Source organism: Rhipicephalus microplus, chromosome 3 (genome assembly GCF_043290135.1).
Source record: "Rhipicephalus microplus isolate Deutch F79 chromosome 3, USDA_Rmic, whole genome shotgun sequence".
Taxonomy (NCBI): domain Eukaryota; kingdom Metazoa; phylum Arthropoda; class Arachnida; order Ixodida; family Ixodidae; genus Rhipicephalus; species Rhipicephalus microplus.
The window spans coordinates 40,852,583-40,869,121 of record NC_134702.1 but is presented as its reverse complement, the minus strand read 5'-3'; the positions used below and the strand labels follow the sequence as shown (position 1 = coordinate 40,869,121).

Sequence of the window (16,539 nt, the reverse complement as noted above, 5' to 3'; positions counted from 1 at the left end):
TTTTCATGCATGTCAGAGTTTCATAACTGCACAGCCACAACAATAGGTAGTCAGGTTAAAAATTATCTTGTCTCCCACATTTCAACTCTTAACCAAGGGCTTCATGCACAATGGTTAGTTTGGTTAGTCATACACATTGGTCACGTGACGGGAAGCAAGGAGAAACATACCTTTGCCTTTAAATGCGCTCTTTCTAGGGCTTCCCAAAGCTCTGCATCTGTTTTCCTGCTTGCAGGATCCAAGTTGTATCTATGAAAGGTAAGGGGGCAATCCCGACAGAAAATTATTCCATGCCGCCAACAACTTCTCTAAAAGCCTCACCATCAATGTACTCTGTAAACACCTTTGAAGCACACACTTAGGAATTTTCAGACAGTTCCATATAGATGGAGCAAAATTCAATGCTTCCTTGCCTCAGATATACTCGTAGGTAATAGCAGATACAGCAAGATGGTGATTGATTAAGATTACCGATGACGACTACACATACACTTAAGATTAATACTAATAATGAACTCATTTACACCTCAATAAAAATTCTGACACATTTCTTTTTTAAGCAAGAAGTACTGAAAGTCAGGCATGCCACTCTTCTTCAGTGTCGGACCCAGTACATTTCACATGTCAACAGATACAGAAGCGGCAATGATCTACCTGCGTTTGTCAACCTCGATTGCACGTGAAAGGAAAAAAATATCTTGAAGGTTAAGAAATGCTGATCATCTGGGTGCGCTCCAATAGCTGTAATATAAATATGAACATTTCAATATGATTCTCTTTAACAATAACTGACCCTATTTCATCTCTAAACGGCAAATCTGACAGAAACAGCTGGAAAAAGTTAACGAGTTCTGTCAAGGTGCCATATGCTGGTGGGGCACTCACAAATAATGGAGGAATTTTGAGAGTGATAACAAAATTACACTAAAAATCCAATTCATCAGGCTTTCAGCTTGAGAGACATGCTGCAATGAATTAATGGTAGACACAACAATGCTCCCCAAAATGTTCAGTTTAAAATAAACATACAAGCTTAGAAAGAGCTCCTCTTTACGCCCTTTCACGTTTTGGAAGAGCACAGGTCTCCCTTGCAAACAGTTTCTAAACAGTATTGGAGAAGCGTAGCTCATCCGCTAAGCGAAAACGTTTTTATCGTTGGCACCATTAAAGCCGTCCAAATAATAAAACCACTCTCAGAATGCCAGACATTTCTCTAACAGCATTCTTTTTCTTGCTTGCCTTTTATTGTTGATTATTTGCCAGTAGCCGGCTTTTTCTCTATGCGAAATGCCATACATGAAAAGCCGAATTTTCAAAAAATATTTCCAAGTGATGTAGCGCACACACGTACATACCTGACCGTGCCTTGAAAGAGCACGGGCTCCTGCGGAATCACAGCTATCGAGGAACGGAGCTCGTGGAGCCCGAGGGAACTGATATCGATGCCATCCAGAATGATGCACCCAGATTCCAGCTCCTTCATTCGCATAAGCGCCACCAGGATGGATGATTTGCCTGCAAATGCATAAATGCAAAAGCTTTTTTTTTTTTTTTTTCAATACACTGCACTCCCGTAACACTGACTTCACGAAATGTTGACTTTCTAGGAAGAATCAAATTTTTAGCTGTGTATATTTGCAACTGCACCAAAATTAAAAAAAGTTTAACCTACAAATACTGATGTGTATTATAGTAAGCATGCTCTCTCCCTTCCCAACCCTGGGAACGCTTATAACAGATACTTTACAGAAGAAGCACTTATGACATCGCAAAAACAGAAGTTTTGGTGCTGCATTCATGTGCTGCCTTCGTCACTGGTGTCTTTCACTGCCATCTCACGAAAAAAAATATATATATCAATCATACAATGGAACTGAAACCCCTCCAAAGCACACTCATGAACAGAGTGCAAGAAATGAATGAACAGTTCACAAAGCAGCTTTAAGTGTAACCTTCATGCCACAGAATATCCTCACAGTTTCTTCAAGAAAGTTCATTTTTAAGCAGTCGGCTTGAAGCACTGTTTTAGTTTGACAAGATTTTTACAGCTAGCACACAGACACAAAACATTCTACAACTTTGCGAAGGCGCACTTGACATGCTGCCAGGAATTCCATAGCTGCTGATGCTAGCCAGGAAACAATTTTATTTGATTACATGTGAGACTTGATATACTGGTACCCAATTTTACGAAGATCCCAGTCTAACAAGTCATTTCCCATTCACAGCGGGTACCTACAGGGTTCAACAATGCTACCAACTCAAACTAAGCTGCCATGGCACTGAACTCGATTTAATGTGGTTTTCTTGGAAATAAGTGAGCGAAAATGTAGCAATTTTATTGCAATTTTTACATAGTAAGCTTCTTTTTCAGGGCCCCCTAGCCACAACACTACAATATTACTTTGACAAGGCTGCACAATGTAGTCGGTAGTTCTACTACTCTGACATGTAAAATGACCCGGGGCAAACGTGGTTTGTTGTCCCTACAAATATACCTGCCGGAACACTGTGGTTGCTTTAGTTATGTAACGGTTTATGCTGCAAATGGCATTCATTCTCTCTTAGGAACCTTCTTGCTCTGCCTGCTCGAACATTACCTGCATTTCTTCTCCCCATGTTTAGAAATTGGCAGCATATGATAGATTCAGGAGACCGTTTACCTCGCCTGATACAGGCGAGGTAAACGGGGAAATAGGGGAAATTCATGATCAGGCTGCTCACGCAAACTTTTGCCAATGATACATAAAATTTTTGGATTCAGAAGGATTCGTTATATTGAATTTCATTGTTGTTTGTTTATTTATTTATTTATTTATATATTTATTTATTCATTCATTCATTCATTCATTCATTCTGTGAGGAGGTTTATTAGCCGTTAAAGACAGCGACGAGACAGCGTCAAGAACCGTCCAGCGATCGGCACAGCAACGAACCGAAGCACGAGCCGAGAGAGCCAGGCGTTGGCGATGCTGCTCACTGCAGGCACATCTTCTTCTTCACAATCGCCCCCGCTGAAAAAGGAGCCATCCTGGCGACTTAAGAAGTTTCAGGCAAAGGCTCATGGTACGGTTTCAGTCGGGAAACATGGACGATGTCACGTGCACGCCGGCGCATGCCGTCCGATCGGGAAACTGGTTCAATTAGGAAATTAACCGGAGAGGTTTTCTCCAAAACGGTGTAAGGCCTCTCGTATCGGGGGACAAGTTTCGAGGAGAGTCCCGGTGTTTGGTATGGGATGGCAAGCCACACAAGAGACCCTGGGGCATAGTTGGGATCCGGAAGAGAGGTGCTACGGGTTTCTTTCAGGCGTTGTTGTTCTTCCGAGGTGAACGCACGGGCGAGCTGGCGGCACTCTTCGGCTTGTCTAGCAGCATCGGAGATAGGTGGACACTCGGAAGCATCAGGACAGTAAAGAAGTAGGGTATCAATTGTATGGGAAGGCTCACGTCCGTAAAGAAGAAAGAAAGGTGAGAATCCCGTGGTGGTTTGTATTGCGATGTTATATGCGAACGTGACTTACGGGAGAACACGGTCCCAGTTGCTGTGATCAGATGCCACGTACATTGAGAGCATTGAACCGTTCCGTTAGTCCATTAGTCTGCGGGTAGTATGCTGTCGTTTTCCGATGAATGACGTGGCATTCCGAAAGCAGAGTTTCGACGACCTCGGAAAGAAAAGCGCGGCCACTGTCACTAAGGAGCTCTCGAGGTGCACCATGTCGAAGGATAAAGCGTTGCAAAATGAAAGAGGCGACATCCTGAGCTGTAGCGCTCGGCAAAGCGGCTGTTTCGGCGTAGCGTGTCAGGTGGTCGACCGCCACTATAATCCACCGATTACCATCTGGTGTCAATGGAAGGGGACCGTAGAGGTCAACGCCGACGCGATCAAATGGCTTGGCAGGGCATGGAAGTGGCTGCAATGCGCCAGTTGCACGTGGCAGTGTTGATTTACGTCGCTGGCAGTCAGGACAGCACTGCACGAATTTACGTACAAAATTGTACATGCCGCGCCAGTAATAGCGATGGCGAACACTCCGGCATGGCCACATTGCGGATCGTCGTGAAGGGAGGCGCATACAAGTGCGTGGAATGACCAGCAACCACCGGCGGCCATCGGGAGCGTAGTTGCGTCGATGAAAAAGTTGATCGCAGATGGCGAAATGGAAAGCTTGACGTCGGAGGGATCGAGATACTGGAAGGTTGGGCGTGCCAGATAAATATTTGATAAGAGAGGCGATCCACGGATCACGACGTTGTTCGGTGGCAATCGAGTCGAGATTTAGCGATGACAAGGTCTGGAGGCAAGTGTTTCCGCACGTCTGATCTGGTGGTAAAGGTGAGCGGGCAGGGCATCAGCGTCAGAGTGTTTGCGTCCGCAGCGGTATACGACGCGAATGTCGTACTCCTGGATGCGGAGTGCCCATCGCGCAAGGCGGTCAGAAGGGTCTTTCAATGTGGAGAGCCAGCAAAGCGCGTGGTGATCAGTTACTAGATCGAACGGGCGGCCGTATAAGTACGGCCGGAACTTTCCAAGCGCCCACACCAGAGCCAAACACTCTTTTTCTGTCACACTGTAATTAGTTTCGGCTTTCGTCAGAGTGCGGCTAGCGTAGGCTACAACGTATTCTGAATAGCCGGGCTTTCGTTGAGCGAGGACCGCGCCTAGCCCGACGCCGCTGGCGTCGGTGTGCACTTCGGTAGGAGCCGTCGGGTCGAAGTGGCGAAGAATAGGTGGGGAAGTGAGCAGACGGCGCAGAGTAGTGAAGGCAACGTCACATGCAGGAAACCAGGAGGTGAGGTTCACGTCACCGCGAAGAAGCTGGGTTAACAGTGACATGATAGATGCGAAATTGCGAACAAAGCGTCGGAAATAGGAGCATAGGCCTACAAAACTGCGAAGTTCTTTCATGGTCGTCGGCTTGGGAAATTCTGCGACTGCTCGAAGTTTTGCTGGGTCTGGTAATACGCCGTGCTTGGACACGATGTGGCCTAGGATGACAAGCTCGCGTGCAGCGAAGCGGCATTTTTTTAGGTTAAGCTGCAGACCAGCATTGGTCAGACAACTCAAAACGTGCCTGAGGCGAAGGAGGTGCGTAGGAAAGTCATGGGAGAAAACCATGACATCGTCGAGGTAACAGAGGCACATATTCCATTTGAGGCCACATAGAGTATTATCCATAACACGTTCAAACGTGGCAGGCGCGTTACAAAGCCCAAAGGGCATGACGTTAAATTCATATAGTCCGTCTGGTGTAATAAATGCCGTTTTTTGGCGATCAGCTTCTGCCATTGGGACCAGCCAGTAGCCAGACCGCAAATCATGCGACGAGAAAAATTCCGCTCCGTGAAGGGTGTCAATGGCGTCATCAATGCGCGGCAAAGGATAGACGTCCTTGCGGGTTATCTTATTCAAACGACGATAGTCCACGCAAAATCGGATAGATCCGTCTTTCTTATGCACCAGGACGACGGGAGACGCCCAGGGACTGTGAGATGGTCGAATGACGTCTCTACGAAGCATATCTTCAACTTGATCGTTGATGATGCGGCGCTCTTCACCGGAGACACGGTATGGTCTTTGATGCAGTGGCTGGTGTAGGCCGGTGTCAACATGATGTTTGACTTGTGGTGTGCGGCCCAGTTGAGGTTGCAACACATCGAACGAACTCCTGAACTCATGGAGAAGATCCAGCAGGTCGGCATGTTCGGTGGGAGTGAGAGTGTCGGCGATGGCGCTGGAAAACGTATCATTGGACGACTCCCCGAGTGCCGACAGTGCTTTTGGGTGGTCGCAGTAGTCGTCCGGGACATCAAACAAAAACGAAGGGTCGAGATCCTGCACGCGGCCGAGACATTCCCCCGCAAGCAATGTGACAGGCGTGGAAAACGGATTGCTTAAGAACATGTTGCTTCTTCCGGCGGCAAGGTCAATTGTTGCGAAAGGCAGCGGCAAAGCTCGACGACATTTGAAGATATCGGAAGGCATAAAAAGAGCTGTAGCGTCAGTGTAGGCGTTGCATGAAACGGGAACAAGGGCGAAATTTCCAGGCTGAATATCGGTATCTTCATGAACGAGCAACTTCGACGGCTGATGAGGAGCGTCCAGTAATGGGACATCACACAAGGGCGAAAACTCAACTTCGGCGCGTGCGCAGTCAATGACGGCATTATGGCGGGATAGGAAGTCCCACCCGAGGATGACGTCATGCGAACAGACAGGAAGAACAACAAACTCCACGATGTAAAGAATGCCTTCGATGGAGACTCTTGCAGTGCAGGCTGCGAGAGGCGTTACTTGCTGTGCGCTTGCGGTGTGAAGCGACAGTCCCGAAAGCGGCGTCGTTACTTTGCGTAATAAACGGCAGAGATTAGCGGCAATAACAGAAACAGCGGCACCAGTGTCCACAAGGGCGAAAGTACAATAACCTTCAACAGTTACTGCGACCACGTTAGCAGGAGAGGAGCGAGGGCTTAGACAGTTCGAAAACGGCGCAGTTCTTGCCTCTTGAACTGCGTTGCTTAGTTTTCCTGGTCGGAGGGTCCGGGCCGGCGACGCATGGGGGAGGGCGATCGCCGACGAGGAGAGGGTGCGCGTTGCGGCTGGAAGTCAAGGTGGTCAGTAGGCGCATAGCGAGGTGGCGAGACCGGCCCGTATTGGACGAAGGGTTGGCTGCCGGGATGCGACGACCGGGCATAGTTGCCGAACGTCTGAGGTCGACGGCGGCAGTAGCGAGCAACGTGTCCGGGAGTGAAGCAAGCGTAGCAAATCGGTCGGTTATCGGGCGTCCTCCAGGGATTGGCGATTCATTCATTCATTCATTCATTCATTCATTCATTCATTCATTCATTCATTTATTTATTTATTTATTTATTTATTTATTTATTTATTTATTAAAAGTACCATACATCCACAGGGGCATTGAGTAAGGGAGAGTACAATGAAATCACAGCTTAACTGGAAAGAACAGTGTCACAATGTAGGTAAATAATAACAAGCCAGAAGAGTACAATGCAACAAAATTAACAGCAGTATGTCAGTAATATTGCACAGCACATGTAACAGCATATTAAAGCATGTTAAGGAAAATAAAATGCAACACTGTGTTAAAATACAATAAAGGTTGAAAGCTATACAATGAAACAATTTTACAATGCTACTAGTATAAGAAAATGCATCTCAAGTTTGCGTCACACATGTTGGGGTTACTATCAGAGGAGAGATCATTAAGAAGATCATTTCACATGCGAACGGCTTGCTGTAATGCCGATGTGTAAAACACATTTGTCCTAAGATGCATGTAAGGCTGGGTTGATTATGTTACTGATGTGGCATACAGAGGGGGCAGGCACTATTTTTTGGTGTAACAATTGTATTTTGTTACTGAAGATGTGCTTGCTAAATAGGCAAAACAAAGGTATTTCATTTCGTGAAAATCAAAATTATCTTTTGACACCAACCACTTCAGCTTTCTGCGACAGGCAACGATTGTAGACCCAGCCCTCGGAAGCACGCCAAAACAGTGCAAGGCCATCAGGCTCACCTGCGCCAGTGCGACCGACAACGCCCACTTTGTGACCACCGCGCGCGTGGAAGCTGATGTTTTGCAGCACCAGGGGTAGCCCCTCACGGTAGCGCAGGCACACCTGGTCGAAGCGCAGGTCCCCCTCGGTGGGCCAGCCTTTGATCTCTCCACAGCTCTGCACGTGCTGGGGAGCCTCCTCAGTCAGATCCTGCAACAAGCGAAACAGTACGCTGCTCACACAAGCATAAACCGCTATCAGTTTTGTAAAATGCAATGCTGGACTAGTTAGTGCATGGATGTTTTCTAGGAAAGCAGTCTACATAAAGACAAAAACAAGAGTCATAGCAACAAGGATGGCCACACACTACAAACTGGTTTATTACTTTAAATAAACAGCACTACTGTATAGTACCCAGTTGTGTAGCACATATGCATAAGCGATTCAAAGGCAATGTCCCATAAAAACACATTCATGCTGTGCAACACAGTAGAAGGTTCACATATATGCATGCAATCATACACTTCTATGAAATATGCCGCAGCCAACTCTCTCGCAAGATATCATGACTTCGCTTCAGCATTTTAGTATTCGATAATTTGGGCTGACATGCTCATTGATTACAGTGAAGCGCTCGGCGCAAACCAGTTCTAATCTTTTTATAGACATCGCATGTCAATGTAGGTGCTCGTCTCTTGTCTTTTGACGCACCATTTTATTAGAAAACGATCTTTTTTTTTTTTTGTGGATCAAAGCATTGACAGGAAATGCTAGCACAGCTCCATGGAACTGCTATTTGTGTTCTCCATTGATCCGAAAACTGAGCATGACTAAAGAAATTCAGCTCTTTGAGTCCTTCAAGGTCCAAACGAAAATTCTGTTCAAACACACAACTTTGTAATGTTTTTTCCATTAAGCACTGTATCACAAGAAAGTTCTGTAATAGAAGTGCAATAAAATCTCGTTAATTCAACCCTAGTTCATTAAGAAAACTTGGACATGTCTCTTGGTCCCTACTAGCATATGCATTGTTTAATCACATCAAACTCTCATTAACTTGGTCACATTTGGTTGATGGCAAGCCGCTTAATACGGGTAATCCTCAGCACATACCGAGCACGAAGCACTGGAGATGTGGAATGTAAAAGAGTGACGATGGCTTTCACAGACAACCAAAACAAGGTGTCTCTGTCTGCATGCAATTTTTATCAATTAGTGACCACGGTTTTGTCAACATGTGGCTCTGGAACACGGCAGTTGCACTTTAACTTTATGCAATGTGCGCACATTATGTCACAAAACTCCAACATCACGGAAGTTGTTGAAAGTGAAGAACTTTCAACCGCGGCCGGCACGCTGGTATAAATCTTGTTTTCTAAAACATGATGAATGAAATATTACTAGCTCGCCATTTTACCTGCAGAAGAACTATCGTGACAAGCGAGAATCGATGGTGGCGATACGCACAAAGGAATGGGTGCCGAGTACATTTTAGGCTAATTTAACTAATCATGGGAGTCTGGCGCCATGGTCTAATCGAAAACGGAGTCGTAGGATGACGAAAATGGCAACTATTGAACTTCTCTTAAGCAAAATAAATACATGGTTTATGTATTCGTCAAGAAAACGAACGTTTATCATGTAACAGACATTCGTTCATTGTTTTCTTGGTACTTTTGATAATTCAGCATTCGGTTAATTCAAACATTTTTTCGATTCCCGTGAAAATCAATTTAACGAACTTTTGCTGTAAATAGAACACTGAGCGGGCAGGTAGTTTCAGCTCATACACAAAAGCAACATATCAATGCTGACTTTTCTTTTTCACACAGACGCTGAATGCCCACATGACGTTCTCACCATGACTGATGACTTTGTTTTTAGTTGGTTCCCCCCCCCCCCTTCTTTTCCTCCTTTTCCCCGCGCAATGTGTCTCTTGAGAAAGTTCTGTGCACTCTACGTTACACGAGGATTTACAAATTATTAATGTATAAAAGACATTCACTGTCAAGTTTCATCACCGCATAATCCAAACCCAAAGAGAAAGGCATTTTTTTCAAGCAGTCATCACCGCTCAAAACAATTCACACCAAATGTCAGCCACCAATGTTGCTGCTATGCCCCAGATGACCAAGAAACATTATTAAAACACTCAAACCCGCACATGTCAAATCCATATAGCATAACAAATGATTGTGCATATTGAACAACCAGAAAATCTCCTTGAGTATATTTATAATACATATATGTATAAAAATTTTTATATAATAAGTTATTTGTAAGTATATACATAGAACTTTGTGACATTCCGATTGAATATATCCGGGTTTGAACAGTAGTAAGGGTCACTCACCTGACAGTACTCGTGAATTCTTTCCATTGAAGTAAGCCTGGCTGAAAGTTCAGACTTCAGCCTCATAATGAAAGGTATAAATGTGCATACCTGCAAAGACAAAACAAAAGCACAGATGAATATCTTAATAAGATGCAGCGCTGCTCAAATTGCACTTTCTGCTTGACTCGGCAAAGAGCACTGTGGTGCTTTTTGGCAAAGTGCTGACAGTGACGAACTGAGCTTTTGCCAATATGTTACGTGAAGATTTAACTCATCAGTGAACGAACTGTTGCCCAACGAAGTAAACACCTCAAAGGGACAACAGCCACGAGCACAGCCACTGGTTGTCAAAATTCTAGTCTACAGTTGAAATATTCCAGCTCTTTATACATGCATCAATCTAAAACCCAGCATAATTGCTGGATTGTAGATTGGTATACTAATTAGAATTGGTGACAACCTTGAAGAAGCCCTTGATACACAGATAAGTCCAGTAGACTCTCGGTGAATGAAAAATCAGTTAAAAAGAACCGCTGCTTCAATGAAACAAGTGCTACTCACAAGATTGGTTTCGTTCTGGTGTTTTGCACTTCTGTTCATCTATCAGTAAACGGAACTCCCTGTTCATCTCCCATTAAATGGAACATATTTTCCTGGTCCATTCGTGTTATGTTTAATGAGAGTCTACAGGATATGTGAATGGGACTCGTGCAGGAGATGACTTTGAAAGGTTTGTTAGCCAGTGAAAAGCATTCCCCGAAAAAAGCAAACGTGTGTGGGTGCCAATATTTGGAGGGTTGATTGATATGTGGGGTTTAACGTCCCAAAACCACCATATGATTATGAGAGACGCCGTAGTGGAGGGCTCCGGAAATTTAGACCACCTGGGGTTCTTTAACGTGCACCCAAATCTGAGCACACGGGCCTACAACATTTCCGCCTCCATCGGAAATGCAGCCGCCGCAGCCGGGATTTGAACCCGCGCCCTGCGGGTCAGCAGCCGAGTACCTTAGCCACTAAACCACCGCGGCGGGGCAATATATTTGGAGGGTCAACGAATGCGTCCATATTAACGAGAGAAGGCAGCACACCCATCCAAAGAATTTTTCCATCACTTCTCAGGTGTTGCACGCAAGTTTACAAGATTACAGTATAAGCATTTCATAGTTTGCATAGCTGTATGTCATAATCCCCTGTTACTCGGACAAAGACAGAAAACAGTTAACGCAGTTTCATCACTACCTCCATTACATTTGGCAGCGCAATACAAAGGCAAAAGCTACCAAGCCTGTAGGCACAAACCCTCTTGTTCGAAGTGGTGAAACAGAAAAGAAAGCTCCATGAAACTGACAGGTAGCACAGTTGTCAGCAATGACGTGCATTGCTGTCAACACTACCAAAAGCCACACACACTACGGGGTGCTTAAGCAATTTTTAGACAATTTCAAGCAGTGGTGACAAAAAAAAAGTTGAGGTAAGAGTGAGCACACCTTTTTTCTATACTCAATTCGAATTCACTTAACTAGAGACCATATAGTAGACTCATTAAATTAAACCTCCAGGGACCAGAAAAATATGTTCCCTTTAACAGGAGTTTCGTTTACTGAGAGATGAACAGGAGTTCAGAATACCAGTACTAAACCAATAATATCAGATAAAGTTGTTCCATTTAAGCAGCAATTTTGTTTAACAGGTTTCTGTTTTCTGAAAGTCTACTGTATTAAGGGCACACACTTTATGGAGTATATATGTGTACTGTCATCATGGCTACTAGCAGCCCTGACCAACACTCCCATATTTAAATCCACTACATACCCCATGAAGTGGACGGGGGGAACACTGCTGCTGTCAGAGCATCAGATACGTTATTCAAAGGTCGCAGGTTCGGTTCCTGCCAGCATCAAGTTATATTTCAGTCGGCTTTTCTTTCTTCGCATTTGCAGTACTACTAACATTTCCTGCACCTTCCTTGGCACCATTGTCTGTTAGTTCTCATTAACATTGTGTCTAGTAAAGAAAAACAAGCTCTTAAATTTGCACTTCTTTTTCTTATTTGGAGAATGCACATATCGTTAAAGATGATCAATTCTGTAGAGACACATTTGACACGCTAATGCCAGCACTGGTGAAAATATTGGTTTCTTTATTACTCTGTACTTGCACTTAATAATTAACTGTGCATGTAATTCCAAGCCAGTCATTATTAAAGGGGCTCTACAACACTTATTGAGCATTGTCAGAAAACGCTGCCGATCAGTAGTAGAGGCTCCCGACAACACGCGAGCCAAATATTATAGCGCAGCACGCGGCCTGGAATACGCAATATGTTATCAAAGTCAGCTAAATGTTGCTTTCTCTTCTCTCGACAAATTACGGAAGATGCTCAAAACTCACTCGTAAAAAGCCCATCTATCAGCCATTGGCTGATTTGAACATGGCCCGCTCGCTCGTTACAGAGATCACTGCCAAAGACCGCTACTTGTCCACGCGCAATCACACTGAAAAAGTCGCGCATTTGAAAAAAAAAAAGTGCTCAAGATCACGAGGCGCACGTGACTTTTTTTTATCAATGCCATCCCTTCCCTGCTTAGCTTCCAGCGCTTCCGTCAGAATGAGAGAAGAGAGAATGCAATTGCAGCATGCGACAAAGCTTCGCAGCTTCACTTGCACTGGACGGATTCTTAAAATTTTAGCGGTGTTGAATTTTAGAGGCAATAAGCTCTTCCAGTGAATTCATTCCATGGTTACTTGAAAAAGTGTTTCAGGGCCCTTTTAAACATCTCTAATTGTTGAAAAAAAAAAATCGACATGTAATTCTCCACACTTAGTATGGCTCACTTGAATATGTTATCACCATCTTATCACCCAACATGCTCGCGATGAAGTACCCGACTTTGCTGTTTGGAAGAGGAAACCAGCGAAAATAAAATAAAGGCAGTGAAGAACAATCGCTTGTCCTGCCTGCTTTCATGGTTTTCACTGGTTGCCTCTTTCAAACAGTCCATCATAATTAGCGCACGAGTGACTCAACAGCTCAATCTCAAAAGTGGGAAGGGTAGAGGCAACAAAGCGAGCCACGTACAGAAAAGACGGAGGCCAGCATGAGGCCTGCAAGCCCAGTGCTGACACTCTGCCGCATGATGACCACAATGAAGGCTGCAGACGCCACCATGCAGGTGCCGACAAACTCCATGCGCAACGTGAACCACCGGGAGGCCAGGTGGAACACCACATGTGCCACAGAGTGCTTGTTCACCAACTCGTACATCCTGTAATGCACAAGTGTGTACAAATTACGGTCAATGTTCATTAAAGCTATTAAGTAACACTCACGGTAATCAAAATGATGTATAGACCGTGACAGCCAAAGAATACCAAGTACGAGCTTAACCCTTTAGAAGAGCCGTGCAGCTGCCCTTTATCAGCGCCAGAGAATCGTGCTGTGTGGTTTTCGTTCCAAGAGCCAGTGCTTTTCCACTGCTAACAAACAAGCCCTCAATGAATCCCATCTTTTTTGATCCCCTTTAAAGCTTGCATCATGCCAACATCTTTTGATTCATAGAGCCTGTCTGTTCAACGCTCAACAAAAGGAAGACTCAAAGCGAGACATCGAAGGGGTGCCCAAGCATCTCACTTGTTGGTGAACCACTTGTGGCAGCCGAACACTCGGATGACTGCGACACCCTGCAGGGTGGTGGAGAGGTGCACAACCACTGCCGAGCGGGCCACATTGTCCAGCTTCTTCACCTCGCGCACACCAACATTGAGCCAGCGGTCCAGCAGAAGGTACACTACCACGGCGGCACCCAGCACGATGCAGAACACCTTGTACACGTACACGGAGATGATCAGCTGCAGTGCAATCGAGAGCAGGCTCTGCACCACCATCTCCAGGAAGAATGGCACACGGATGTCCACTGCAAGCGAGAGAAAAACAATCAAAAAGAACACAATGAGATTTCGACAAAAAAGAGAGGCAAAGAAGTTCTACAGCGCAAACAAACGGAACGAGAAGAGACAAGAAAATAGGACGAGAGGTTGTCCAGTTTTCATGTATCTCTTCTCATCCTCGTTTAATAGCATTCAGCTATCTGTGTAGCTTTAGCTATCTGTTTCGGCTAGTACAACCGAAGAGAGACAGCACTTGATGAATGCAACTAATCACTGCGACACTGTTCTACTTGACGGATTCTAAAAAATTTTGTGCCAGTAGTCTCATGAGATTCTACGTACTCCTTTAATGAAGCTATTCAATGATGACTTGGCATAGTGTTGCAAGTAGTACTGGCCAAATTCCATTTCCCAACCTCAACATACGCACCCCCCCTATATCATTTAATCGTTTACTGAATTTTTGACGATAATTGCTCATTTTTATCATGAGTTCTGACGTCTCTAGTTGATATGAAGCTTTTCCAGCAAGATGTGTTCAAGCATGTTGAACACAGTTGCCGCAGAGACATTTCCCTGCCCAAAGCGGTGCAACATCAGTGCCGAGCCGACAGAGCACTCACTCTCGTCCATGTCCTTGGAAAATCGGTTGGTGATGCGACCCGACGGGGTCACATCAAAGAAGCCTGTTGGGGATCGCAGTATACCGTGGAGCATTTTGTTGTGAAGCTTGCTGGAGGCACGCAGCAAAATCTGAAAGTGCAGTACAACGTAGATGAGGATCCAGATGCAGGGGCACGTTAAAAGGCTAATTGTCAATGCCGTACTACTATATCCATGCATGCACGCACGTAAGAAAACTCCCTCTCCCCCCCCCCCCCCCCCCGAGAATTTTAACGAGCAGTGCACACAAGTATCATTCAAGGTTTTCAGATTGCCAGAACGCACATGTAGTATCAGCACATGCAGAGCTACTACAAGCATTGAGATAACACGCAATTTTTGAAATCCCTCCTGAAAATTAGGTGCAACAAAATGGCAGTGAATCAGTGAGAACCCAAATTTTTCAGCCTACTAAGACAGCACACCTGCAGCACTGTCTTTTAAGGAACAAAGCTGCAGTGTAAAAAGCAAGCAGCACAACTGAAGGTCTGCAACAGCTCTACGAGAATTTCAAAAAACTGTGCAGTAAAATTTGTCTCTCTCACAATTAAACCTTACCACAGTGCACGCAATTCCTTTTACAATGCCGCAGAGCAGCATCACGGGCACAGCAACGCCGTAGGCAATGTAGTAGATGCTGTCCGAGTGGCCGTGCGCATCGGTAGAGTTTTTGTGAAACGACTGGTTGTGAGCAGACAACACACCTGTGCAACATCAATAGGAAAGATAAGGCACACGATAATCGTTCCCAGAATGCCACTAAATACGCCCAGCTGAATTCTGTACCTGTGAGCGGTAACTGCGCGGACGTCTCGTTGGCAAAGGCAGGTTTTCGGGTCTGCATCTGAAGTAATAAAAGATAAAGGTCAACACTTAATTCGTAGTTCTCCAATATTATTGATGAATAATGTTTAACAATGTCTGCTGATAACTGCTGACAGGCCCCAAGAACTACTTGAGCATATTTACGTAAAAGTAGAGCAGAAATCACATATAAAGCTCGAGCTACACTAAATGAAAGGAAGCTAAAGATAATTTTAGATCTTTTGTTGATTTCTTTGTCAAAAACATGTGTGCAGATACTCTAAAGGCTCATTCATACCGAAGGCGGTGCGGCAAAGAGGGATTTCCGAAGCGGCGAGGCAGCGAGACCGTGAACTTGTTCAGACCGCATATCTCCTTCGTTTGGGCGTGCGGCAGAAGAGGCGGGCGTCTCGCTATTTTGCGCACGTGTCACTATGACGTGTCAGCACTTCTCCTAAACGTACACCCGCACCACCACCGTGCCTCCACTGCGTGGTGTTCTGATTGGCTGTGGCAAAACGGCGAGCCTCGGCAAGCGGCGAAAAAATGCTCCGAGAGCGATTGGCCTTGCCGCCTGGTTTTTCTCCCGCTTTCGCTGCCTGGAGAGGAGGTTTTTCCCGCTCCCGCACTGCCGCCTCGTCGCTTTCGCCGCCCCGCCTTCGGTGTGAACGAGCCTTTAGTCAAGGCTTTTCACGTCATTTTACTGCACGTTTCTTGGAAAAATGCAGCTTAACGAAACAATTGCAAGCAGGCCAATCTTAGAGACAGTGCGAAAAGTTATGTAGTTGCACAGGGTGTGTGCACAATCTGACGCATGTTTCCGGAACACATTCGTCGCTGAAACTTGTTACAGCTATTCAAGACACGCATGTTCTCGTTTACTCTCCACGTCAAATGTTACAGCTGTTTGAGACACACATGCCATCTTCCCTGTACAACTGCTACAGGTGTGCTCAATATATTATCAGTTTTCTACAAAGTTAGACCATGAAACCGCAAACAATGTCCATGTGTATCCTCACTATAACAAATATACAGCATCATGTGTAATATTAGGTTAATATAGAGCTAAAAGCATTTTTTAAAGAGTATGGCTATTCACATGCAGTGATCATCACTGTCAACACTTTCTGCCAAGAAGCTTTTTTTGTGCTCTGGTGCTTTGATGAAAAGCTGGAGATTTAAGCCTGGAGATTAGTCTGATGTGCTATATATATAAATTGTAATGAATCTGAATAATGGACGCTCTGTTGGTAATGAAGAAGACAATGATTATCGGTGGCTGTAGTAGTAGCTCGCGCACGCCGCTCGCCATTAGCCAGG

At 45.1% G+C, this 16,539-nt stretch overlaps 1 protein-coding gene across 2 annotated transcripts in view; it reads right to left on the bottom strand.

Moving 5' to 3' along the window:
- LOC119176009 (ATP-binding cassette sub-family C member 5) overlaps positions 1 to 16,539 on the bottom strand; it is a 59,120-nt gene that overhangs the window by 3,783 nt on the left and 38,798 nt on the right. For both annotated transcript variants that reach the window (XM_037427112.2, XM_037427121.2), the window contains exons 18-26: positions 15,199 to 15,256; positions 14,971 to 15,116; positions 14,373 to 14,502; positions 13,493 to 13,775; positions 12,941 to 13,127; positions 9,877 to 9,966; positions 7,544 to 7,733; positions 1,356 to 1,515; positions 171 to 249 (exon numbers count right to left, since the gene is read on the bottom strand). In XM_037427112.2, the coding sequence (XP_037283009.1) occupies positions 171 to 249; positions 1,356 to 1,515; positions 7,544 to 7,733; positions 9,877 to 9,966; positions 12,941 to 13,127; positions 13,493 to 13,775; positions 14,373 to 14,502; positions 14,971 to 15,116; positions 15,199 to 15,256 (1,323 nt within the window). The remainder of the gene's footprint in view (positions 1 to 170; positions 250 to 1,355; positions 1,516 to 7,543; positions 7,734 to 9,876; positions 9,967 to 12,940; positions 13,128 to 13,492; positions 13,776 to 14,372; positions 14,503 to 14,970; positions 15,117 to 15,198; positions 15,257 to 16,539) is intronic.